We start from the raw sequence: 25815 nt of genomic DNA, 5'->3' as shown, positions 1-25815 counted from the left end.
ACAACCATCTGTAACCCCGGTCTCATGAATCTGACATTTTCTTCTGGTCTCTGCAGACACCAGGCTTGCACATGGTGCGCAGACAGCAGACATGTATCAATCACCCATACACATAAAAATAAATCTCTTTTTTAAATGTGTCTAGGGGATTAGTGGTTAAAGGTACTTTATCTCGGAGAATAGCAGAAATAAGAGTAGGTAAAGAGAACTTGTATTTATTAAGCAAAGTGTGTGCCTCACCTCTGTAACTGCTTACTCTTCTTCTAGAAATTACTTTCTGCTGCTTTCCGGAGAAAACTTGAGTTTCTTTTTTTGTCAGAAGACCTCCAAGGTGACATTCCAGAGACCATCATCAAGGTAAGAGAGACTGAGGGCCACCTGCAGTCACTCAACAAATTCAACCTCAGGGCCATGGGTAGGCAGGTCTCAAAAATGTTAGCTGCCCTTTTTTATTTTTTTCCAGAGAAAGCAAACCAGGCCCCTCCAAAGGTAGATTAGACTGAGAATCAACTCACCTGATTCTGGAATTCTGCAAGCAGATTGCCTAGCAGTACTAACTGTAACAAGAAATCAGTGGCTCTTTGCATTTCCCCTAGAAGGGACTCATTGCTTGGGTTTCATCTAAGATATTGGAATTGTTAGTAGATGAGAACTCAAGGAAGGAAAGGAACTAATATTTGATGGAGTTGTGTTTTATTACAGATACATTGATATGCCTTGCCTACCTGGCCCTTAATGTATAGTCCTTAATTTAGGTCACCAGTATACATTTTGGGGAGAGTCAGGTAAGACTTGGGTAACTGGGCTAATCACTTTTAGCCTCAGTCTCATCAGTAAAATGGGAATAACTAGAGTATCTTTCTCTGGAGATTTTCGTAATGGTTGATTTGGTTCTTCTGTGAAGAGCCTTGAAGAGTGGCTAGTTAAAGAAATGCCCTAGAAATGTTTGCTACTGCGTGCATAACCATCTGGATGACCACCACAACCCCTGTTTTCATTCTCCATCTAGGAGCTGTTTGAAACCTTAGCACAAGACCCAGTGGACAGTAGACCTAACCGAAGTCAGAGGTGGGAGAGCAGGACCCCTCAGCTCAGCCCTGAAGCGGTCTCCATGCTCTGGAATCTTCTGAAGCAAGCCCCCCGGCCAGCCCAGGCCCTGTTGGAGCTGCTACTTGAGGAGCATCACAGTGCCAGCCTCTGTCCCAGTCCCCTGCAGAAATCACTGCTGGACCTCATCCGAAAGGCATTGCAGACCCTGCGGGACCCTGCCTCTCAGGCCCCTGGGGTGGCCGATGCTGTCTGTGGGGCCCTTCAGGCTCTGTGTTGCACTGTTGAGCTTCCAGAGAGTGAATGGCGTGTCCTGTGTGAGGAACTGTTGGAGACCTGCAGGACTGAGGGCAGTCCCCTGCAGGAAGAACGGCTGCTTGGTTGTCTGTTGCACAAGGCTGGACGGAGCTTACTGTCCCTCTATGGCCAAACCTATGCAGAGAAGGTGGAAGAAAGGTCACCAAAGGCCACACTTTCAGGAAAAGGTGTGTTCTTTCACCATTTCTCTTTCTACTTTGGTAATTTCAATATTCCCATTACAGTTCAGGACTAACTGTTTTACTTGCTTGTTGTCCAAGACAAGAGAGGCTAAAAAAATATTTTAACATGTTTCGTAATTGTTTGTCTTTCTGTCTGTCTGACTAAATCAGAGCTTTAAGAAAGTAACAAGAAGCCAGGTGATGGTAGTGCATGCCTTTAATCCCAGCACTCAGGAGCAGAAAAGAGTTTTGCAGAAGCTACTAAGAGGAATGAAGCATACTTTGGATAAAATGTAAACAATCAGGTTTAAACACACTAGCCTAGTAATCTTGAGTTTGATCCCCATAATCCATATAAAAGTGGAAGTAAGGAATAGACTCCACAACATTGTCCTCTGACCTCCCTAATATGTATCTCCATCATCATCATCATCATCATCATCAGAATTGTTTATTAGATTTTGGGGGTTTTGTTGGTTTTGGTTTTGGTTTGGTTTGGTTTGGTTTGGTTTTAATTCTTTGGTTTTTTGAGACGGGTTTTTCTGTGTCACCTTGGCTATCATGGAACTCACTCTGTAGACCAGGCTGGCCTCAAAATCACAGAGATCACCTGCCTCTGCCTCCCTAGTGCTGGGATTAATGGCATGCACACTAATAAATAAACAAATCCAAGGTCCTAGTCTCACGTCACTTGGTTTTCGGTGTGGACTGTAGCATAAGAAAAAGGAGCTTGTCACTGCTAGTAACCTTTCTGATGTGCTGTTCTTCTCCCCAGATCTTCCTGATCCTGAGCGGGCAATGCTGGCCCTGTTCTCCACTCCTGACCCAGCCCACGCTTGGAAAATGGCCTTTTTCTACTGCCTGAGTAACAACAAACACTTCCTGGAGCAGATCCTTGTGAGTCAGGCCTAATTGCCATCCATCATGGAAGAACCCAGAACTCTCCCACTCATATATCCAACTCCCACAATCTGATTAGTGACAAATCCTCTGGCTGTCTTCCTGTAGCCCCTGGGGAGAGAAACCTCTGAGGACCAGTTCTGTTCATGATGGATGCTGTTGTCACTTTCATTCTGTTGGACCTTTGGCAGGAAGTACGATGTTGGCTGTGTCAGCTCTAGAGGATGCAGAAAGCAAAGGCCATGGCGGCAATACTAGGTCTAGCTGGCAGGGAAATTTAACTGACTCCTAACTCTTGCCTTCCTAATTGCAACTGAACTTTATTTACCTTAACAGATATTTATGAATACCGTCTTGTAGGCCATGTGCTATGTAAAGAGACGGGGTTATATAACCCTGCCTGTCCCTTACTTCAAAATGCTTAGAAGGTTGTGCTTTGGGACATTTATTTTTATGTAAGCAAGTATTTGCGTCATTATCAGAATCCTATCCTGATGAAGCTGGAAGTCACTCCTTCCAGTTCAGGTGGCCACCTATGGTGACGTTTGGCTTGCAGGTAACAGCACTGACCCTGTTGAAAGAGGAAGAGTTCCCGAGCCTTGGATACCTGCTTGATAGAGAGTTCAGGCCTCTCAGGCATCTGCTCGTGCTCCTGGGCTGGACACACTGCCAGAGCCTTGAATCAGCTAAGAGACTACTCCAGACTCTCTGCAGGGCCCAGGTATCTCATTCAGCACCTCAGGGTGCTCCAGAAGCCAATACCATGGGCTTTGGGCCCACACAGAGTCTCTGTTCAGCCACAGTGTCTGATGCCAGGTGTCTGAGTCAGCATGTTTCTTCTTTGTTGACATAGGACCAAGGCCATAATGAGCTTCTCAGGGACGCCTGTGAAGGATTGTGGGCTCACTTAGAAGTCTTGGAGTGGTGCGTACAGCAGAGCAGGTATGGCCCTGAAAAGTCATTTTCCCCTCCTACCCTACCTGGGGCACACTCAATCCTGTGTTCTATTGCTGAAAGGAAAAAAAAATTGATACTGTTAGCCAGGCAGGAATAATTGTTCCATCTGTTAATCCAGGGGGTAGGGAAAACATAAATAATGACCAACTTCCATTTGCAACAGTTGTGTCACAGCCAGAAGGTAATTCAGAGTCTGAAAGAACAAGAGATTATAGTCCCTAGGCCTGTACTCTAGGCCATGCATTGTTCTGAGCCCCTTAGAAGATGATCAATCTTCACAACACTGCAGTGAAAGTAGATCTGGACAAGATTCTCATGTGTGGCACTAAGGGCCACACTTGGTGGCTTTCTCGTTTAATCTCAGTACCCAGGAAGCAGGGGCAGGCTGATCTCTGTGAATTCACAGGCAGCCCATTCTACATAGTGGGTTCCAGAAAAGCCAGTGTTACAGTGAGACAATGCCTCAGAAAACACAACCAACCCCCCAAAAGGTGAGACACTGAAGCCCAGAACTGTTAAATAATCTGCACAGAGTTGTACAACAAGTAAATTATCCACACTCTTAGCCATACATTATTCTTGATCATATTTCATTCAACCTATATTCACTGGATATATATGAAACCCTGTATTTTCCTAGTAACTTAACCCAGATCTGAGCTTCCATTTAGAACTCTGTTCATCTCACCAATGCTCAGAAAGTAAAGTAGCCGGAGTGGTGAGCAAGGAGCGGTTCTTACTCAAAGTAAAGCAAAGAAACTTAGTTCAAAGCTATAGAACCTGTAGAACTTAGGAACTTCTTCATTGGGCCTTCTAAGATAAGACACCGCTGACCAAAAAGGCTCTTCCTACATCCTTTCTAGACAAGTATCTAACTTGGTGGATGTAATTCCTTCAAGGTGAATAAATGTCATCTTTTATCCTAGACCTAGTAAAAGATAGTTTGAGAAAGTGAAGCCTGCAATATTATAGGTCAGAGAAGAGCAGACTTGTCCTCTGCTGGGCAACATTATAAACTGCCTCCTTCTCTGCCCCTTCACTGTTTCCTTACAGCAGCCTCATACCAAAGAGAGATCTCTTGTGTCACTTACATGGTGGAGACAGCCACTCAGTGCTCTACTCTCTCCATCACCTTACAAACCTTCCAGCCCTCAGGGAGGAAGAAGTCCTCAAGCTGTTACAGAAGGTGCCAACCAAGGACCTTCAGGGAGAGCATGGTGAGTTGGCCAGGATTCCCTCTGAAGAGCCTCTCACAGGTCATCTTGCAGTATGAGATGAATCTAGACATGGCTGCCAGGATACCTGTTAGGCAGTTGGTCCAGTGTGTATCCTCTGAAGTATTGCTGTTCCCCACTGTGATTATAGGAGGTAGTGGCCTCCCTCCCCTCTGCCACTGAGGTGTAGGGAATCCCATGGGCATGATCCCATCATCGTCCTGTGGAGTCATGTCAGGGACCAACTAGAGTGTGAGTGAAGCCATGCTATGAAATGTCTTCCACATTCTCGCTCTGTGGAAATTCTTGATGAATGTACTTGGTGCCTCATAAAGTTCCTCACAGCACATTTTATACCTTCCTCAGACTCTGTTGAACAGAACAAAAAGTTTGGAAGAAGGGCTTGCCAGAAACAAACACTAAGCCACATTTTAACCTTTGGGTTTTTTTTTTAAACAAGATCCTATCTTTCTCCTTGCCATCTAAAAGTATTGCCATAGTAGAGTCGAGTTCTGCTCCACGGGTGAGATGAGAACAGATGTCTCCAGCAGGGAGGTGTTGCTTTCATTTACTTTCCAAAAGAGCCTGACACAAAACCATGTCACCACATTCCCCCCTCCCCTGCCACCACCACCCCTTCCAGAAAGATGGGCAACTTGTTTAGCAAATTCCCCCCACCCCAAATAGAACTCTGATTCACACCTACAAGTGCAAAAGGCTTCCACAAATGTATTAGAGATTTGGCCCCTGAACCCACTGAGAGGTACTTGGAGTTTGGGGCTTAAGCTTAAGAAGGGACAGCAACAGGACCATGGCTAGGGTACAAACCCTATGAGGGAGAAGACAGAGCCCAGGCACTGGGGGCCCTGCATTCTATAGGAGGAAGACTGATAGGGAAAAGAAATCCCACAGGACAAAGCTGGTGTTGACTAGAGGAAAGGCCTGGAGGGTTGCAGGTCAGATAGGCAGGAGGGTAGGGTTCAGCCATGCTTGCTGCTCGTGCCTGAAAAGGTTACCTCTGAACTTCTACCTGTTTCTATGCTTCAGATACCCATGATGCCTCAGTCCCTGAGCATCTGAGCCAGTGTCAGAGCCTGACCCTCTACCAGGGCTTCTGTGCCATGAAGTATGCGGTCTATGCTCTCTGTGTGAACTCACATCGGCGCACTCAGTGCCAGGACTGCAGAGACGGCGCCTCCGAGGACACAACCTTGGTGGAGCCAGGCAGCGATTCTCTCCCTTCCCCAGGTACAAAGCTTCCCTGCCCTGGCATATGCAGACACCCTCCCCAGTGACTACTTTGTGTAGTTGGCACTTCCTTCCAGCATGCAGTACCCTTGATTTGAAAGTGCTCAGGAGTACTTGTATACATTTGCCAACCTCTGCATCAAAAGGACCTGCTTACATCTTGATGGCTTTTATTCTGATCATCTAACATAGTATTTGCCAAACATTTTTCTTTTTGTAGCTAAATACCATGGTGAGAATAGCATTTCAGGGGCTGGAGAGATGACCCTGTGGTTGAATGGTGGTGGTACACACAGGAGGCAGAAGCAGGAGAATTTCTGAGTTTGAAGTCGGCCTGTCTATAGAGTGAGTTCCAGGACAGCTAGGGATGCATAGAAAAACCCTGTCTCAAAAAAAAAAAAAAAAAACAATACTGGCTGCTTTTCCGGAGGCCCTGAGTTCAGTTCCCAGCACCCAAGGCAGTGAGTGTATAATTGTCTGGAACTGTTGTGGTCCCATGGGATCTGACACCCTCTTCTGATGTTCAGATGTGCATGACAACAGAGCACCCACATACATAAAATACATAAATAGATCCTTAAAAAAAAAATAGAAAGACCTCTCTTTTCTCATCAGCTGTGGTTTAAACTTAGGTGTGCAGCTTGTATCTTTATATATGTATGCATTTATGTACGTGAAGTATAAATCGAAGCTTAGTATTAAGAAACAGTACTCCAAGTGGAACATACTTACAGTTTTCTTTTTTCTTCCTTCCTAAGTCATGCTGTACAATCAGTTACAATGGAAACTGATGTAGCCTAGCCTGGCCTCTAACTCTGAAGCCTCCAAACACTGGGATTGCAGGCATGAACGACCAAGCTTTGCTCTACTTCCTACTGTCCCACCCCTCCTTCTTTTCTTTTTTTTCTTTCTTTCTTTTTTTTTTAATATATGTGGGTGTTCTGTCTACATGTATCTCTGTGTACTATGCACATGCCTGGTGCCCACAGAGGCCAGAAAACAACATCAGACCTTCTTAGAACTGGAGATACAGAGGTTGTAATCCATCGTTCATTATAGGTGTAGGGAATCAAACCCAGGTCCTCTGGAAAAGCAGCCAGTGCTCTTAACCACTGAACCATCAGCCCTTTTAGGACAGTTTCATTCTATAGCTCAGGCTGCCCTCGAACTTGTGGCAACCCTCCTGCCTCAGCCTCCAGAATGCTGGGATCAGAACTGCACCACCACATTCTTGTAGAATAAGAGACCCAGGCAGCCTAAGATCCTCTTTAAGCATAGTGGGAGGTTGAATAGAATTGAGGGGGAAGGAGTCCAGGTCACCCTAATCCCTAGAGCTGACGTACAAAGCATTTGTCATAGATAAGGGAGGATGTCATGGTTTAAGAGCAGAAGCATGGCATTGTTCAGTGGGCTGTGCTTTCTAATGTTTCTTTTCCTCCTCCACCCTTAGGTGCTTCACATCTCTTCCCAACATACCTGGCCAGGTGCCGACAGTATTTACACAGCATCCCCGACTCTCTGTGCCTGGAAATTCTCGAAAACATCTTCTCATTGCTCCTCATTACCTCTGCTGACCTTCACCCAGAGCCTCACCTGCCCGAGGACTATGCTGAGGACGATGACATTGAGGGGAAAGGTCCCTTGGGTCTGAGGTCTCCATCAGAGAGCCCTCAGCACATAGCTGCAACTGAGAGGAAGTCAGAGCGGGCTTCCATGGGACCCAGGAACCTTGCTCATACGGTGCCAGACTGTTCAAAGGCAGAACCGAAAGACAGTTCACCAGGGCCTCACAAGCACGGCTTTTTGGATCTGAAGCACTTTACTAGCGGCTTGAATGGATTCCTGGCTGATGAGTTCGCAATAGGAGCGTTCCTCGGCCTTATTCAGGAGCAGCTCGATGAAATCAGCAGCCACAGAACTCCTGAGGAGACAAAGCTGTTAGACCAGAGCTGTTCAGCAGCCAGAGACGGACTACAGAGCCGCCTGCACCGGTTCTCAAAGGTTCTCTCCGAGGCACAATGGCGGTACAAAGTGGTAACAAGAAACCAGAGCTCAGGTGAGAGGAGGGGTCAGAGCTAAAAAGTCTAGAAAGTAGAAAAGGAGAAAGCCCCAGCAGTGTGGGCAGGGGGCAGGCATGTGGGAACCACACCCTAATCCAGGGTTTACAACTGCAGCCCAGGGCCGTGCTGCAAATCTCAGAGCTTAATGAAGATCACTCCGCCTGTTTCCACAAGTGGTCAGATCAAACCTGGTCACCATGCCTGTGTTTGCTGTTTCAGAAGAGCAGCCTTCCCGAAGATACCGACCCATTGCCACAAGGCATTCTAGTCTCCGCAGAGGCCGTCGGACCAGAAGGACCCGGGCAGGTAATCTAAAGAACTCTCTTCTCAAGCCTTGTTCCCATTCACCTGACAAAGGCATGCTGGTGCTGGTCGTCTGTTCCTTTAGGCGGAGCATATGGTGAAAAGTACAAAAGCATCCTCCCACTCCACAGTCAGGTCTTAACCGTTTCTTACATAGCCGTGCAGAAATGTTCCATGCAACACAATATGTATATCCTTTCACATATTCCCTAACACACACACACACACACACACACTCTCTCTCTCTCTCTCTCATTCATGGAAACACTCTGGGTAGGGCAAGGTTAACCTGAGGAACCTGGGAATCCTGTGGTGGGATTACTACAGCTCTGAAGCTTCTCAGTTGACTGGTTTGGGACACAGGCAGAGTGTGCATCTACCTGAGTCACCCAGCCCAAGAATATGCACTTCATTTTCCACAGCTGTTTCTTTTCTAAGGGCTGCCTCGGCAGTGGGCCAAAGGGACACCCTTGGTGGGTGACACAGCCTTCATAAGGCCACACTAAGGGACAGACAGTCTCCACTGGCACTGAGGATAACTAAAACTGAGTAGCTTTTCCCACTGGGCTCTGAACCAAGCAGGCTTCTGCAGGCCACGGGTTACACTTTATTTCCTCCCTTTTCATATCTGAAGACACATCCTCTGTCAGAAAATGTCACGACACCTTCTTTGTGCCCCATTGTTTCCTGGCCATGATAGTTGTGCCTTGATTTTACCAAACTACCAATAGTACTTAGTCTTCAGATGTTGATCGCAAGTTTCTAGGACTCTTAAGACCCCACATGGTCAAAGCCATTGCTACCCAGGGATAGCAGATACCACATCATACCCGCCCTCCATCCTATAGTACCCTTTTGCCTCAGTCAACCTAGATCTTGGCTCGCAGTCTGACTTCGAACTTTGTACAGTATTTGAGTTGCTGAGTAAATTTTCTATTACCTCTAGATGGCCGGGAAAGAGGCTCCAACCCATCTCTGGAAGGTACAAGTACTGAGCTGAGCACAAGCACTTCAGGTATGTGCATCCCAGCCAGCTGCTACCTGTAGACAGCCTGGCTTCATACACTCTTGCCATGCCCTGTGATGTAATCAGTAGAACAAAAGCTTTGTTCGTGGTCTATTCCTGCAGATAGCAGCAGGGGAGAGCAAAAGGCTCTCTTTCTTAGTTAAGTTACAGCAGTGAGAGAAAGGCCACTGTTCAGAAAGGTAGTTGGTACTCATAGCCCAAGGTGGCAGTAAATATTGACCCTTTGTTTATGGAGTCCTGACTGGCAGTTATTTAGGGAAAGGAAGAAGAAAAGTGCTTCATTAAGAGGCTCTTTCTAACTCAGGTAGTAGTGGGGCATGCCTTTAATCCCAGCACTCAGGAGGCAGGGGCAGTCTGATCTGTGTAAGTTCAAGGACAGCCTGGACTACAGAGTGAGTTCCAGAACGGCCAGAGCTACACAGAGAAACCCTGTCTTGAGTAAACAACAACAAAAGTCTTTTAAAGAAAACATAGGAATATAGAAAGGGATGACAACTCTGGGTTTTTTTTCCCCTAATGTCTCCAACATTCTTACACCCAACAGAAGGGAGTCTGAGTGCTGTGTCCGGGCAGGTGGAGGCAGACAACCGGTTTCAGCCCCAACCTCAGAGTTCGATAATCCCCATGATGTTCTCCCCACCGGAGTCTCTGCTGGCATCCTGTATCCTAAGGGGGAACTTTGCAGAAGCCCATCAGGTAAGCGGAGCCATAGCCACACTTCGTCATGGTAAAGCATGCTAAGTGAGCCCCTAACTGACTGTCATATCCAGCCTCAGGAAAAGCTAAATGTATGTGACACCAAAAGTACCTGGGAGTGTTTGCAGGAGGTCCACTGAGAAAAAGAAATAGAAAGGAATTTCTATGTGTGCAGCACCGTGTTCAGCACCGCAGGCTTAGAGACACTGAGTTATTTGTGTTCCTAATAGAAGTAGTGTGTTAACAAAGTAAAATAGCCACTATCTCATAACAGTGACATTTCTGTTTCTTCATACTTCTGTAAACCTATCTGTGTTTTTATTTAGTTAAAAATCAGAGCCGGTCATGGTGATGCACGCTTTTACCCTTCACACAAGGGTGGTAGAGGCAGGTAGATTCCTGAGTTAAAGCCAGGGCCTGGTCTACAGAGCAAGTTCTAGGACATCTGGAGTTACACAAGAAACTTTGTCTTGATAAAAACATCCTAATGCAGATAACTTTTTGTAATAAACAGAGTGACAGCTCATTTCCCATACAGCATAGAGGCAGCAAACTGGGATGCCCTGGTATGTAAGGAAAATAGCAGTCAAAAGACTCTAGCTCTCTGAGCCTTGATCCTCCATGGACAATTGCAGCTCAGTATAATTCCTGCTTTTTCCATCACATAGTAAGGCTAAGAAGATTATACAGAAGTCATGAGATGCAGGAACCCTGTGTGTTGTTTAAACTCAGTAGCACTAAGTGCCGCTTAGACTTCAAACTCTTGGTTTTTTGAAACTTAATGCCGGTCCCTGGCCAAACATTTAGGTTAGAATATTCTATGGTGTGACTTCAGTTGTTGAGTAGATCTAGGGGAAACTATGCTAAGATGATCTTTCCTTAATTCCCCCTGTACCTTTAGAGTTCCTACTTTAATAAATAGGAACCCCTAGACAAGATAGGGGATCCCGCCCCCAACCCCACACACACCCGTTTCTTTCTGTTTTTGTAATGCCATGGATTCAACCAGGGGTCTCACACATGCTGGGCTTCAAAATGAGTTACACTCCTGGATCAGAAATGGATCTTGGATCTCACTGTCCTGTTGCTCTTACTTCCCAAACAGCTGGACTAGGAATCCCTGGTTGCTTTTTCCTCTAAATACCCTACATTTGTCCTTTTTTCCTTTTGTGTGTGTGTGTGTGTGTGAGTGTGTGTGTGTGTGTGAGTGTGTGTGTGTGTGTGTGTGAGTGTGTGTGTGTGTGTGAGTGTGTGTGTGTGTGTGTGTGTGAGTGTGTATGTGTGTGAGTGTGTGTGTGTGTGAGTGTGTGTGTGTGTGAGTGTGTGTGTGTGTGTGAGTGTGTGTGTGTGTGTGAGTGTGTGTGTGTGTGTGTGTGAGTGTGTGTATGTGTGTGTGTGTATGTGTGTGTGTGTGTGTGAGTGTGTGTGTGTGTGTGAGTGTGTGTGTGTGTGTGTGTGAGTGTGTGTATGTGTGTGTGTGTATGTGTGTGTGTGTGTGTGAGTGTGTGTGTGTGTATGTGTGTGTGTGTGTGTGTGTGTATGTTTGAATCATCAAAGAGGAGGGAGTCTCAACTGAGGAAATGGCTCCATAGGTAAGCCTGTAGGACATTTTCTGAATTAGTGACTGATGAGCTGAGCCATCTTGGGCTAGTGATCCTGGGTTCTATTAGAAATCAGGCTGAGCAAGCCAAGAGGATCAAACCCGTAAGCGGCATCTCTCCATGGCCTCTGTATCAGCTTATGCCCCCAGGTTCTGTGCCTGCTTGAGTTCCTGTCCTGACTTCCTTCAGTGTTGAACAGGGACATAGAAGTGTAATCCAAATTAACCCTTTCCTCCTCAAGTTGCTTTGGTCACAGTGTTTCAGCATAGCAACTGAAACAGTATCACTAATTAAATTCCTGATCAAAAAAATATTTTTTTAAAGATTTATTCATTACATTTATATGAGTACACTGTAGCTGTTTTCAGAGACACTAGAAGAGGGCATCGGATTCTATTATAGATGGTTGTGAGCCACCAGGTGGTTGCTGGGAATTGAACTCAGGACCTCTGGAAGAACAATCAGTGCTCTTAACCGCTGAGCCCTCTCTCCAGCCCAAAAAATATTTTCTTGTGTATTTTGCATAGGTGCTTCCTCTGAAATCACTGATATCATTTGCTTATTTCATACTGGAAATAATCACCTTTGGTGATTGGTTTATGGACTTTTTAAAGCCATTTTGTATTTGGTCTCTTAACATTCAGTGTCAGCTGAGTATGGTGGTGGCACATGTCCTTAATCCCAACACTTGAGAGTCAGAGACTGGCAGATTGAGGCTTCGTGGTCTACAAAGTGAGTTCTGTGACAGTGAGGGCCACACAGAAAAACCCTGTCTCAAAAAGAAAATAGAATCCAATGCTCTCTAGTCCTGTAAAATCTTAGGCCCATAGTCTAAGTTGGCCCAGCATCCTATCTGGATGCTCCCAGAATTTGTGGACCCAGCACTGCCACACTCCTTCCTTTCTCATGACAGGTGGTGTTCATGTTCAACCTGAAGTCTTCACCCAGCGCTGGGGAGCTGATGTTTGTAGAGCGTTACCAAGAGGTGATCCAGGAGCTGGCTCGAGTAGAACATAAGATTGAAAACCAGAATTCTGATGGGAGTAACAACACCATCCGGCGTACTGGCAGTGGGCGCTCAACTCTACAGGCCATTGGCAGTGCCGCGGCAGCAGGTTTGTTTTCCTAGCTGACATCCAAGGTGGAGGGTTAGCTGGGGTGGTGGCTTAAGGGAAGAAACCTCCCAGATCATCATGAGAAGTTGACACCTGTCCTAAAAGCAGCGATCCTGACACATCCGGGAGTTTCCCAGCTGAAGAGATGTTCCACATACCTGCCACTCCAGCTACCCCTGCCCCAGTGCATTTTGTAACCACTCGTGGGGGCTGTAGAGGATTGTTAGGAGAAGCTCCCTTTCTGTACTTGTTCCACAGTAATCAATATCACATGACTGTTCTAAAGTTTTTTTTTTTTAAAAATCACTTGTTAGCATTTGCATTTGCAGCCTGGAGGCCATATCCTGGTTCCCAGCAGTGGTAGGGTACTCCAACAGCTACCTTTCTTCTTTCTCAAAGAATCTTGTCCCACATTTTCAGCTCTCCTGTCTGTCCCCCGACTCCATATATCAGGTTACTGTCCTGTGGTTGGCCCTTACATATGCTTCCAGAAACTTTTCAGTGCCTACTCAAAATATATACCCAAGTCCTTGAGCTTGTTTAGCAAGTGTTCTTACCCAGTGGGCCATCTCCCCAGCCCCTGTTTAAAACACATATAGGCACACCGTTTCAATGTTTCGGTGTTTTAGAGTTTTTTCCCGTGAATGGGCCCTAAGGAAAGCCTAGTACAGATCCTGTGCAATAGAGCCTCAGGCAAACTACTATCCATAGCACAGGTGGTAGCTAGAATCACCCTAACCCTTCTGTTTCGCTCCGATGCTGCATATCCAGGGATGGTATTTTACTCCATCTCTGATGTGACTGACAAGCTCCTTAGCCCCTCCGAAGACCCCATCCCCACGCTCCAGGAGGATTTTTGGATAAATGCTACTCTCACGGAGACCACCAGTTCTCTTAGAGAAGTTCTGGAAGATCTCAGTCCCCCTGCCATGGCTGCATTTGACCTAGCTTGCTGCCGGTGCCAGCTCTGGAAAACCTGCAAGCAGCTCTTAGAAACAGCCGAGCGGCGACTGAGCAGCAGCCTAGAGAGCCGGGGTAAGTGGGGGAGGGGAGTTCACCTCCCTCCATTCCCATTCATTCATTCATTCATTCATTCATTCTCAGTTGTGCCAAAGAGCTCGTCAAACCTTTAAGAAGCTGTGAGGGGAGGGAAAGGAGAAGGTAGTAAACATTAGTTAATGCTCTCATCCTAATGGCGTAAGTGCAGACCACCGAGTGTCTTGTCATATTCAGAGACAGCAGTCTGCAGTCATTTAGGGGAATTCTTTTCTGATTTATCATTAACTTGAAGGAAACCAAAGGATAACTAGGTTTATAGGGAAGAGGGATCCAGAACAGGAGGGAAGTACAAGGCATATGGCATAAAGACGCCAAGAAGAAACTCATCAATTGCTACTTTGTGAAAAGAAAGAAACATGCTTTAAGAATGATAGAGAGTGGAGGGAGGAGGCAACATGCTGGAGCCTACAAATCAAAGGCTCTAGAGAAACGAGTACCATGAGGCTGCAGGCCCTCCTGGGTGGAGACGCTGAAGGTATCCTGGGACTGCTGTGAATCCGTAAGCCAGGGTACAGGAAAACGTCCTAGAACGTGCAGATGGAATGCTTACAGCAGCAGGTTCTCAACCTGTGGGTCACAACCCCCTTGAGAGTTGAACAACCTTTCATAGGGGAACACAGATGTTTCCATCATAATTCATGACAGTAGTAAAATGACAATTGAGAAGTAACAATGAAAACAGTTGTATGATTGAGGGGGTGACTGCAACAGGAAGATCTGTATTAAAGGCTCACAGCATTAGGAAGCTTGAGACCCACTGTCTTAGAGAAAGCATATGGAAAGGTAGAAGAAGATAGCCTTGGGCAATTAGAAAAGACAAAATCTGACTCCAGCTCAGGCCATGGCTGAAGAGAATAGGAAGACAAATCTCCAGAAGTGTCCCTTTGTCTTTGGTCAACAAATCCCACAGAAATGCCAAAGATTCTGAACCTGCTACTGACGGCTGAGGCATGGCATACACCAGGGCTGCTTGTTGTCACCCAAAATGACACAATGTACTTTGCAGTTACTATTAGAAAAGATAAGAGTACACAAGGAACTGCTCAACTGAGCATCAGCCTCTGGAAATCCATTGCCTCCTTTGGCTATTTCAGGTCGAAGGCTAGACCAGGTTGTCCTGAATCCTGATGGTATGCGAGGTTTTCCATTTGTCCTTCAACAAATCAGTAAGATCCTCAATTATCCACTTATGCTAACGGGACCAACAAAAGCAGGTAGGTTGCTTTACTCCACCACCTTTTCCTTTCCTGGTCTTGAAACAATGGGTTAGCAGACATTTTTTCCCTCTTCCTTTTCACATTCTTTCCATAGAGACTCTAGAAGAAAGGGGAGGAGGTGCTCCACGGTGCAGCATCTCTGAGCTGCTTCAGATGTGCTGGCCCAGCCTCACGGAAGACTGCATTGCCAGCCACACCAGCCTTTCCCAGCAGCTGGACCAGGCTCTCCAGTCTCTGCGAGAGGCATTAACGTTGCCAGGTACAGCTCTGTCTGCACGGGACAGATAAGCAGAGGATGCAGTGAGGCAGCCGAGGATGTGAGAGCATTTTGAAGCAGAGGTTCTGCCCTCTAGAGCCGGGCTTAGTCAGCCCTTTCTAGCTCAGCAAGGCACATCTCAGAACCACACTTCCTTCTTCCCCAACTCAGCTGGAAGGATATGTGACATTCTTATTAGCAGGTGCATTTTTTTTTTAACTCCTTGTGAGAAATATACCCAGCCGGTACAGGGTTGATTTTGGCCATCTCTCCTCAAAAGCTTCATATCTCTTCATAAAGTTGCTTCACCCCAGGGACAGCAGGGTCAAAACAGAACTATATAGCCTGCATTTGCTAGACCCCAGGTTCTTTCTGGCTGAGATCACTTGGTCACGTGGCTGAACTGAGATTTATGCTTGTCTGATTGCTTTGTCTACCTTCTAAGTGAGGTTTTTACATAGTCATATATGTCCTATAGATACCTAGTATACTTATGTAGACACATTGGGTCACAAGTTGATCCAAAGCTGAGAGGCCAGAGAGATGGCTCAGTGGTTAAGAGTATTTGTTCTCCCAGAGGACCCAAGTTTAGTTCCTGGCACCTACATTGAGTGACTCACAAACACCTGAACTCTAGCTCCAGTCGGTCCTGACCTCTGCAGGCACCCAAATTCACATATACAGGCACATATACAAAAATAAAAATCAGAGCCACATGTGGGTAGCCCTGGCCTTTTATCCCAGCACTCAGGAGGCAGAGTTTGATGTCAGCCTGGTCTACGGAGTGAGTTCCAGGACAGCCAGGACTACACAGAGAAACACATAAATAAATAGGATATTTCTGTTTAGAAACTGACACAAAGGTACAAGCATAGAATAAAGCCAACTCTTCTCCCACCTGAATTCCTCAGAGCCCAAGAGTACTCCACTCACTTGCCTAGTGGAGCAGGCAGCCCAGAAAGCCCCTGAGGCAGAGGCCCACCGTGTGCACATCCAAAGTCAGCTCCTCCAGAAGACCCTGGGAAAACAGACACCGGCGGGCCCCAAACAGACTGACTATGTGGGAACCTTCTTCAGCTACTGCAGAAGCCTGGCTGCAGTCCTCCTACGGAGTTTGAGCTCTGACCCTGGTAAGTAGTGAGAAAACTTTGGAGTCATGATCGGCACCTATTTAAGGAAAGGAAGAGAAGCACTTTGTTAAGAGGCTCTTTCTAACACCACTGTTGGTGACATATGCCTTTATTTCTAACACTCGGGAGGCAGAGGCAGGTGGATCTCTGTGAGTTCAAGGCCAGTCTGACCTACAGTGTGAGTTCTGGAACAGCCAGGGCTACACAAGGAAACTGGAAAAAGGAGTTCTTTCTAATGACACAGTAAGCAAGGACGTCAGATTTGTATCTCTTACTTCTCTGTCTCTGTTTTATGCATCTTGCTGCTAAGTGAAATTATCCAGCTCGTGGACATCTTTAATAGCATCCCATGAAGTTGATGCCTCAAAAGTACCTTTGAAGCCAGGTGTGGTGGCACGTGCCTCTAATCCTTACACTTGGAGGGAAGAGACAGAAGGATCAGGAGTTCCAGTCTTGGCTTTATAATAACCTGTAACAACATAAAACAAATACTGTCAGACCTGGGGTCCATTGTGGACTTGAGAGCCCAGTAGAAACCTCGGGCTTTTGACATGAGTCCTAGATTCTTCCTTGAGTTCATAGCAAGTTCCAGGTGGATAGCTAAAAATCTGAAATCTTAAATTTTCCAGATCCCCAACCCTTTTAACCACCAACCCGTGCCATAAATGGTTTGATGGGTCATGGCTAAAACACAGATGCATGAAAATACTGTATAATCTTACCTTTGGGTTCTGTACGTAGGATATCAACGAAACATTGATGTTTAGACTTAGATTTTATCCCATGATACCCCATTATGTGCATGCAGACATCCCAGGAGCCAAAACATTTCAGAGCATCCAAACTGTCGGCTTCAACTTCAGTCGGGTTGCAGTGAGCATTGTGTCAGGGCAGTAGCTAGACTGGCCACTGAAGTGTGTCTGGGTTGGAAGTCTCTAACGCTGTGATGTAGATTAACTGTGTCCTGGGTCATGGTGAGAACACCTGTACCTCTTTTGAGTCAACAGAAGACTGTTCCTGCTGTCCTCATTGTCACTCACAGTAGACTAATGGAGTTTCTGAAACAGGGCCTTGAGCAATTACACCCAGCAAAGCAAACAAAGTTATCTCTTTACCCTCTCAGATACTGTGGAGGTCAAGGTTGGAAATCCCTTTGTTCTCCTGCAGCAGAGCTCGACCCAACTGCTGTCACACCTCCTGCTTGAAAGACAGGTTCCCCCAGACAGGTAAGCATCACCTGTGAAGATTTTTATGCTTTCCTGGAAGCCTCAAATTCAACATTCTTCTCTCTTTTCTTTCTCTCTTGCTACTGCTTGTGTGTGTTCTAAGTAAGAGATTAATGGTGACTCTTTACTGGCAGATGAGCAAAAGATAGCAGTTCCAGGTCTGCTAATCCATGTCATGTCGCCTATAGGGAAATAAGCATTCTCAGACTTGAGACTATTGCTTGTAATGTGTAAAAATCACCATAACTCCTGTAGGAAGGCATCTTATCATTATCTACTAAGATTTAAAAAATGTCCAATAAATATTTGCTGAAGTAGTGAACATCCTTAGTCACCAGGGAAATGCAAACTAGAGATACTTTGAGATTCTGCCTCACCCCAGTTTACTATGAGAAAAGCATATGACACCCAAAATCTGGTGAAGATGAGGGAGGCAGGGATCCTTATTCAGTCCTGGTGGAAGAGGAAGCTGGTACAGCCACTGTGGAAATCAATGTGATGCTTTCTCTGAGATCAAAAAGCAGGACATGTCCTAGCTACTCCTGTGCATCCAGGACTCTCTGCTTGCCAAAGAGATACTTACACAGCCATGTTTGTTGCTGGCCTAGTCATAAAAACAGGAAATTGGTTCAGTTGGGGTGTTTATCAGCAAATGAGTGGACAATGAAAATGCACTACATGTGCACCATGGAAACCAATTCTCTACAAAGAAAGATGAAATTTCAGAAAAATAGATGAATGTCAAAGTATTATATTAAAGGAAGTAACACAGACTCAGAAAGACAAATACTATATATCCTCTCCATATACAGATCCTAACTTTTAATTAATACACAGTTTTATGATCATAGGTTATATAACTAGAAAGGGGACAAGGTGGGAAGAAGAGATTTGCTATCTGGGTATTATCAGATACACAAGATATAAAAACAAAGAGGACAGCCAGGTGGTGGTGGCACACACCTTTAATCCCAGCACTCAGGAGGCAGATAGATGCAGGTGGATCTCTCTGAGTTTGAAGCCAGTCTGGTCTACAAAGTGAGTTCCAGGACAGCCAGGACAACTCGGAGAAACCCTGTCTTGAAAGATGGAGGAGGAGAAAAGAAAGTAAACTAATGGCTAGAGTTGGAAGAAGTGGGAGCCAGCCGATAGAGAAGAGTCAAAGACAATGGTCCACAAAAGCAAACTATAAAAAAAAAAAAAAAAAAAAAAAAAACTACAGAAATCTATTACTTTGTGTGCTATTTAAAATTAAGCAAATTGATGGGTCTTTGAACGTAGCGATCCGTGTTGGGGACTATATCCTGACACTTGGTTGTACATATATGAAAAGTGGTAGATGTACAACAAACCAGAAGACCCCATGTTCACTAAGATGGGATGAGTTAAGTTATATAATACTTTATAGCTATATGGAAAAATCACCTTCTTATAGAGGGTTGTGAAGGCTCCCTCAGATTATGAAGTGAAAAGGATCTACATAGTGCATCTTGTGAGCTGCCTTTTAGATTACTCTGAAAAGAGTGACTGAGCTTTCATCTTGTTATGCGGTGACACCCGTCTGCAAGCCCAGCACTTGGGAGGTAAAGTCAACAGGTGTGAGGCCAGCCAGGACTACACAGTAAAACCTAGTCTAAGATAAATGAGTGAATGAATGAACAAATTTGTAAAACACTGGGTGATGGTGCCTAGGTGTCCAGGCCTCAAATGCATTCTGCTTCTCTTCCTCCAGGTTGGCAGCCCTTCTTGCCCAAGAGCATCTCAATCTAAGTGTGCCACAGGTCATTGTCAGCTGCTGCTGTGAGCCCCTTACTATTTGCCTGTCTCGACAAAGCCAGCAAGCTTCATCTCTCCTGACCCACCTAGGCATGCTGGCTCAGGGACATGCCTCTCACCTTCTGGATGGCCTGCCCCTCTCTGTGATAGGCTTCTCTGGCCCAAGCGAGAATCCCTCAGCAGAGAGAAAGTCTCATTCCTCCCCAAAGGATTCACTCCCAGCCTTCACCGCCTCTGCCTTGGCCTTTCTTAAGTCTCGCTCAAAGATACTGGCCATGGTGGCCTGTCTGCGGACTTCTGGAGGGACAAAGGTCAGCAAGCCCAGCCTGTCTTGGAAGGAACTTCGGGGTCGCAGGGAGGCACCTCTGACTGCAGAAAAGGTAGCCCAGGAGTGTGAGCGCCTTCTGGAACAGTTTCCCGTGTTTGAGGCTGCCCTCCTGGCTAACTGGGAGCCTCTGCAGCAAGCCTCCGAGCCAAGACAGAGTCTGGCAGCCAGTCTCTGTGGTCAGGCCAGTCTCTCCACTGTGCTTCTGGGCCTACATTCTCCTCTGGCCCTGGATGTACTAACTGAGGCCTTTGAGGAAGCCTTGGTGGCCAGAGATTGGCCACGGGCCCTTCAACTCATTGACGTGTATGGGCAAGAATCGGATGACCTGAGCAGTGTACAGGATTTGATCTTGACCTGTGCTACTGTGTGTGGTAAGTACAACGCTCTCCCAACCTCTCCCTGGCACTAGCAGCACTTAGATTCACTGTGGTGTGATCACATGTAATCTTCACAGCAACTCTAGGGAGACACATCACCATAATCTCACTTTACAATGAGTGTCTAGAACCAGCAGCCAATGTTTTCAGTCCTGCGTATCAGAATTATTGTCAAGTGTCTAAACGACAATCTGGGCCTGCCTTCAGAGGCTCAGGATGGAGTTCAATTAAGTGGTAACTTGAAAAGAGACCTTAGCAACGTTTTTCTACAGTCTTTTTAGGCCACCTGGTCTTTGCTGTGCTGTTCTGCTAGCATAGCTTGAAGGCAGCCAGAGGCCACAAGCACAGGGACTGGAATGTCCACATGCTAAAATGGGCCTGATGATCAGTACTTATAACCCAGCACGTGGGAAGATGAAGAAAGTTTGAGGCTAGCCTTTCTCTAAACAAAACAAGGGACTAGGGAGATGGCAAGGCGAATAAAGAAAGGGCTCGCTTCTCAAGCATGAGGATCTAAGCTTGGATCCACAGCACCACATAAGAACCACATGTGGTCCAGCACACATCTGTAACCCCAGCACGTGGGAGGCAGACAAGTAGATCCTAGGGGCTAGCTGGCCAGCCAGTCAACCCAAAACAACATGCTCCAGGTTGATGAAATGCACTGTGTCAAAACTAAGGTCTGAGGCCAGCGAGATGGTCCAGCTGGTAAAAGTGCTTGCTACCAAGTGCAGTGACCTGAGTTTGAGCCCCAGACATAAAAGTAGAAGAGAATCAACTCCCAAGACTGATCTCTGCCATGATATGTGTGCAACTGTACTACATACACATATCACACACACAGACTAATAATAATTTAATAATAATATTTTTTAAAAACTAAGGTGAAAAGCACAATACCCAACATCAACTTCTAATCTCATGTACACACACACACACACACACACACACACACACACACAAACACACACACATCAAAAAAGTAAAAGATTTTCATGTATAATCAAAATAGAAAACGACTGAGCTGTAGAGCTCCACTGGAGAGACCAAACACCAGATGTGCTGCTTAGAGTGACGTTGTAGTAGAGGCAGAGCTACCCTCTGAAAGAAAAATGGCCCCCAAGAAGGTTGAGAGATCCACTGAAAGAACTGTAGGATATCAACTGCTTGAGGTCTATATTTTTGTGTCTAAGATCAGTTCTATGAATGGGTTTGGGAAAGAGAGTTCTACTTAGTGGCAGGATGTTTAGGGAATGAAGCTCTTTCACATACAGTAACTTTTATATGGGATGCAGGGTGGAAATTACAAGAAGCACAAAAGCCCTACTGACAAGATGAGTTTGCAAGGGCTTCAGATGGGCAGTAGAACACAATATTAGAAGTGTCCCTTCCTTCTTTCCTTCCTTCCTTCCTTCCTCTCCTCTCCTTTGTCCTTCCCTTCTTCTCTCCCTTCAGAAGGTACCATGACTATGACAGGTTTTTGTAAAGGGACAACTAGGAGTAGAGGGGTCTTCTCTGTCATGTAAAGGTTCCAAGTATAAACCTCGTTGCAGTCACGTGGATTGGAAGGATGCTCCAAGCTCCTGTGTCACAAGATAGAACAAAGCCCTCTTAAGGTCAGGCTTGCTGCCCTTGAGCATTGTTTTGTCTTACAGACAAGGAAGGTTGGCAATACCTGTTTCCTGTAAAGGACGCATCCCTGCGAAGTCAGCTGGCCCTACAGTGTGTAGACAGGTGGCCCTTGGAGCCCTGCCTGGAGATCCTGGCCTACTGTGTGTCAGACATGGCTGTCCAAGAAGAACTAAAACCTGAGCTGCAGAGGAAGCTGATGGAGATGCGGGTCTATCAGAAGGTAAAGACTGTGGCATTGAGAGTAGAAAAAAGTAGAAGATTCTTGTGGGACATGTTTCATATCCAAGCTGACGAGGCTCAGGAAAACAATCTCAGGAGGTCGGCTTCATGGCCAGTATACAATACATGCAAACCTTCCCCTGTGGCCTAGAACAGAGCCTGGAGCTCACCAGTAGTATGGATATGGTAAGGGAGAAAGGCCTTTCTGTGCTTCTTGAGCAGTTCTCACACTAAAATGCTATGGGAAAGATGGTTCACAGAACATTCAGGCTGGAAGAACTTCTTGGGTAGAGTTCTGAGATAGAGAAACGAGGGACAGGTGACCCCAGGAGGACAGACTGTCCTCACCAGTGAGAACTCCCTGTCCTGACCGCTGGTCAGACTTTGCCCCGATTTTACTCCTGGAGACAACCTCTGCTCATTTGCTTTCCTCCCCCCATTTCCTGGAAAGTACAGACAGCTTGACACTTAATAAACGGCCCTTCCATGGACATACCAATGACTTGTTCATGGAAGGAACAGCTGCCGGCTGGTTTATGGGTCTGCCTGTCTTCTCTCAGATCCTAGGTTTACAGGATCCCCCAGCGTGGTGTGACTGGCAGACCCTGAGGAGCTGCTGTGCTGAAGACCCAGCAACTGTCATGAACATGATGCTGGAATCGCAGGTACCATTTCCCAGGGTGGATTAATCTTCCTTCCCAGGCTGTAGCTTCTTACTGGTCATGTGGATCGAGCCCTCTGGAGGCATCAGTGCCCACACACTTTATAACTACAGCATCATCTTTGTTTCTTTTAATTGTGAGATTTGCCAACACATAGAGAGTAGAAAGGATAGTACTGTCACACCTGTGTTCCCTCACACTAGTGTTCATGCATGCAGAATGTCCCCACACATGGAATTGCTGTTTATCACGAGCATCCCTTTTCTAGGATGAATTAAGTCTCAGCAAATCAGATGTCACAGCCTTACTCTCTCTGCTCCACATCATTGCCAACTCTTTATATTGACTTTTTTTTTTTTTTTTTTTTTTTTTTTTGCTACTCAGAGGTATCTTACTAATCCAAGTTGCATTTCCAGGATTGCTCATGAATATGAATCACTTTTATGAGTTTATTGTCCAGTTTGGCACTAATAGCAATGTATCTGGCTTTTAAGAAGCTGAAAAGTCAAAGTTCACAATGTACATGCTTATTCAGAAAACATTTACTAAGCACTAGACTAGATAACGGTAAGACAAAGTGAGCCACTCACCCTTGCTCTTGAGTGGCTCACATTTCAGAAGGAAAGGTAATATAAGATGCAACCCAAAGCAATGCAACATGAAATATCAAGTTACAAAATTTAGCCCAGACTCAGACAGGCACCTGACCACCACCTGCAAAGCAAAGAATCATGGTGATAAATCTCTGTAAAGCAAGCCCAGGCAGAGGCAGAGAGAGACATCCCAAACGGTAGCGCACTGGGAGACTTTGGCAATGTTAAGAAGCAGAACATGATGGTGCACACCTTTAATCCCATCACTCAGGAGACAGATGTATGTGATCTATGCAATTTGAGGCCAACCTGGTCTACATAGCAAGTTCCAGAACAGCCAGGGCTTACATAGAGAGACCCTGTCTCAAAAAAGCAGCAAAAAAAAAGAAAAAATGCTACACGTAAAGTTTGTATTACCATAATCTTTTTTAAAGATTTATTTATTTTTATTTCATGTGCATTTGGTGTTTTGCCTGTGTGTACTTCTGTGTAAGGGCGCCAGGTCCTCTGGGACTGCAGGTGTGAGCTGCCATGTGGGTGCTAGGAATGAATCCCAAGTCCTCTGGAAGAGCAGCCAATGCTCTTAGCCACTGAGCCATCTCTTCAGCCCCAACAGCTAGTAATTTAAAGGCACTGATTGAAGGTGTGTATTTCCTTCCAGGAGTATGAACTGTGTGAGGAGTGGGGCCGTCTGTACCCCATTCCAAGAGAACATTTGGTCAGTCTGCATCACAAGCATCTTCTCCACCTGCTAGAGGGAAGAGAGCATGAGCAGGCTCTTCAAGTAAGCTGTCCTTTTTACTCCTCATCCAGGGAGGGGCGAGGTTACTCAGCTCAGGTGACTGGTTTCCTACTGAATCCCAGGCAGAGTATTTGCCGTTGCAGACCTGCCCCTTCTGTGCTTCAGGTCCACTCACATTCATCCTGAGCTAGGTACCTACACCTGCCGTAGGTGCCACATGGAACATTTGGGTCCTCTCAAAGCCATGGCTCGTTGGTAAAGTACGGGGGTGGCAACAAATGTGAATGAGTCGAGAAAGATAATTAGCCGCAAATAAATGAACCTAAGTATGATCTTCTCACACCAAGCAAGGCCAGCTGGAGAGCTCTGTAGGTCTCACCTCCTTCTCTACCCTCTGCTGCAGCTCCTGCAACGAATCCCTGATCCCGCCATGTGCCTTGAAGTCACAGAGAGGTCCCTTGACCAGCACCCTAGCTTATCCACTTCACACTTCTTGGCCAACTACCTCACCTGCCACTTCTATGGAGAACTGACCACTGAGCGACACCGTGAGATCCAGGCACTGTACATGGGATCTAAGGTGAGGAGAAAAGAGGTCTGAGGACATGACACTTGACAGACACATCTGGCCTCGCTTACACTCTGGCCTGCCGGAGGCCCTCGTGCCAGGCACCTGCTCCCCTTGGCTTGTACTCTATAAAACTGTAATGTGGCAATTCACCTCGTCCTGAGTATCCTAGGTCTTTCTGTCTTCCCTCTGAAGAGAGGTTTGCCCAGTCCCCTCCCTTGGGCTTTCTATGGCGCCTGCTATATCATTGTTTCTCAAGACCGATCATGTATTAGAATCACTGGCCATTTCAGAAACATTGGTAGTCAGTGTTCACACAACCCGTGAACACCATGTGCTTTGTATGTGTGTGATTCATGTATAGACAAGCAGGTACATGTACACACACACATACACACACACACACACATGTACACACATAAATTTTAAAATTAATAGTCTGTGTGGTAAATAGTCCATACTTCTGGAAGAGGATTATTTGTCTCAGTAATTATATGAGAAAATAGGTGAGAGACACCAGTAAAAAAAGACTAAGTAACACATAGTGCAGGATTTGAAGACAAGACCTTCTGACTCTTTTCTAAGTTTTCTGATGTGTTGTATATACTGCCCGTACAAATAAAGTACCAGGAGAGCCAGAGACACAGTCTTGCTCTGAAGAGATTATTTTTCCTTCTTTCAGTTTGTTTTTGGTTTGTTTGTTTCTTTGTTATCTTGGGGGAAGTTTTGGTCTGTTATGTTTTAGCTGTCTGATTTTGGAGGCCCAGGCTGGCTTCAGGCTCACTACATAATTGGGGCTATTCCCAATTCTTCTGCCTCCACTTCCCATGAGCTGGGGTTTCAGGTGTAGCCCACCATGCTCAGCTCTTTTTGATCCACATCACTGAATTAATTGGGGAGTGGGAGGGTTTATAAGCAGCACAGGACCAATGCCTGGTCATCCTGACCACCAAAGGCCATTTAGATCCATCTTTTTATGACTAGGACGCTGGAGCTGCCAGGATCGCACAGCCTGCCAGCACCACTTCGTGTTGTCCATTCTAACCAAAACTTAGAATGACAGCATTCTAGGTTATGCAAAGCTCAACCACGCCTGGAGGGTCTAGGCCAGGGTGTTCTCTGGTTGCTGACTGTAGCCCAGAGCTAGCCTATTTCTGAAAGCCAAGTTGTATTGGAACAGGCCGCATCCATTCATAAATTTATTTATATATTTACCCATGCTTGCCTTCATGCTACCTTGGCAGAGCTGAATGGGTTTTAAGTCCTCAGCTCTAAAATATTTATTCTCTTGCCTCTTACAGAAAAAGATTAGCAACCTCTTGTCTATGCAAAGACCCTTAGGACACTTCTCATTTGCCACCCAGAGGACCCTGCTTTCCAAAT

At 46.0% G+C, this 25815-nt stretch overlaps 1 protein-coding gene across 1 annotated transcript in view; it reads left to right on the top strand.

Annotated features, from left to right (window-relative positions):
• Positions 1–25815, top strand: part of ZFYVE26 (zinc finger FYVE-type containing 26) — a 57986-nt gene that overhangs the window by 5332 nt on the left and 26839 nt on the right. The window contains exons 3-24 of the mRNA XM_080936029.1: positions 268–357; positions 1010–1532; positions 2302–2423; positions 2983–3147; positions 3280–3368; positions 4437–4600; positions 5645–5845; positions 7296–7901; positions 8125–8211; positions 9155–9223; positions 9780–9931; positions 12446–12647; positions 13419–13682; positions 14801–14920; positions 15018–15182; positions 16091–16309; positions 17433–17535; positions 19268–20010; positions 21672–21868; positions 22428–22532; positions 23784–23906; positions 24268–24444. Coding sequence (XP_080792155.1) covers positions 268–357; positions 1010–1532; positions 2302–2423; positions 2983–3147; positions 3280–3368; positions 4437–4600; positions 5645–5845; positions 7296–7901; positions 8125–8211; positions 9155–9223; positions 9780–9931; positions 12446–12647; positions 13419–13682; positions 14801–14920; positions 15018–15182; positions 16091–16309; positions 17433–17535; positions 19268–20010; positions 21672–21868; positions 22428–22532; positions 23784–23906; positions 24268–24444 — 4686 coding nt within the window. The remainder of the gene's footprint in view (positions 1–267; positions 358–1009; positions 1533–2301; positions 2424–2982; positions 3148–3279; positions 3369–4436; positions 4601–5644; positions 5846–7295; positions 7902–8124; positions 8212–9154; positions 9224–9779; positions 9932–12445; positions 12648–13418; positions 13683–14800; positions 14921–15017; positions 15183–16090; positions 16310–17432; positions 17536–19267; positions 20011–21671; positions 21869–22427; positions 22533–23783; positions 23907–24267; positions 24445–25815) is intronic.

Source organism: Micromys minutus, assembly GCF_963924665.1.
Source record: "Micromys minutus genome assembly, chromosome: 1".
Classification (NCBI taxonomy): Eukaryota; Metazoa; Chordata; class Mammalia; order Rodentia; family Muridae; genus Micromys; species Micromys minutus.
The sequence above is the reverse complement of the archived record's forward strand: the minus strand, read 5'-3'. Positions and strand labels throughout refer to the sequence as shown.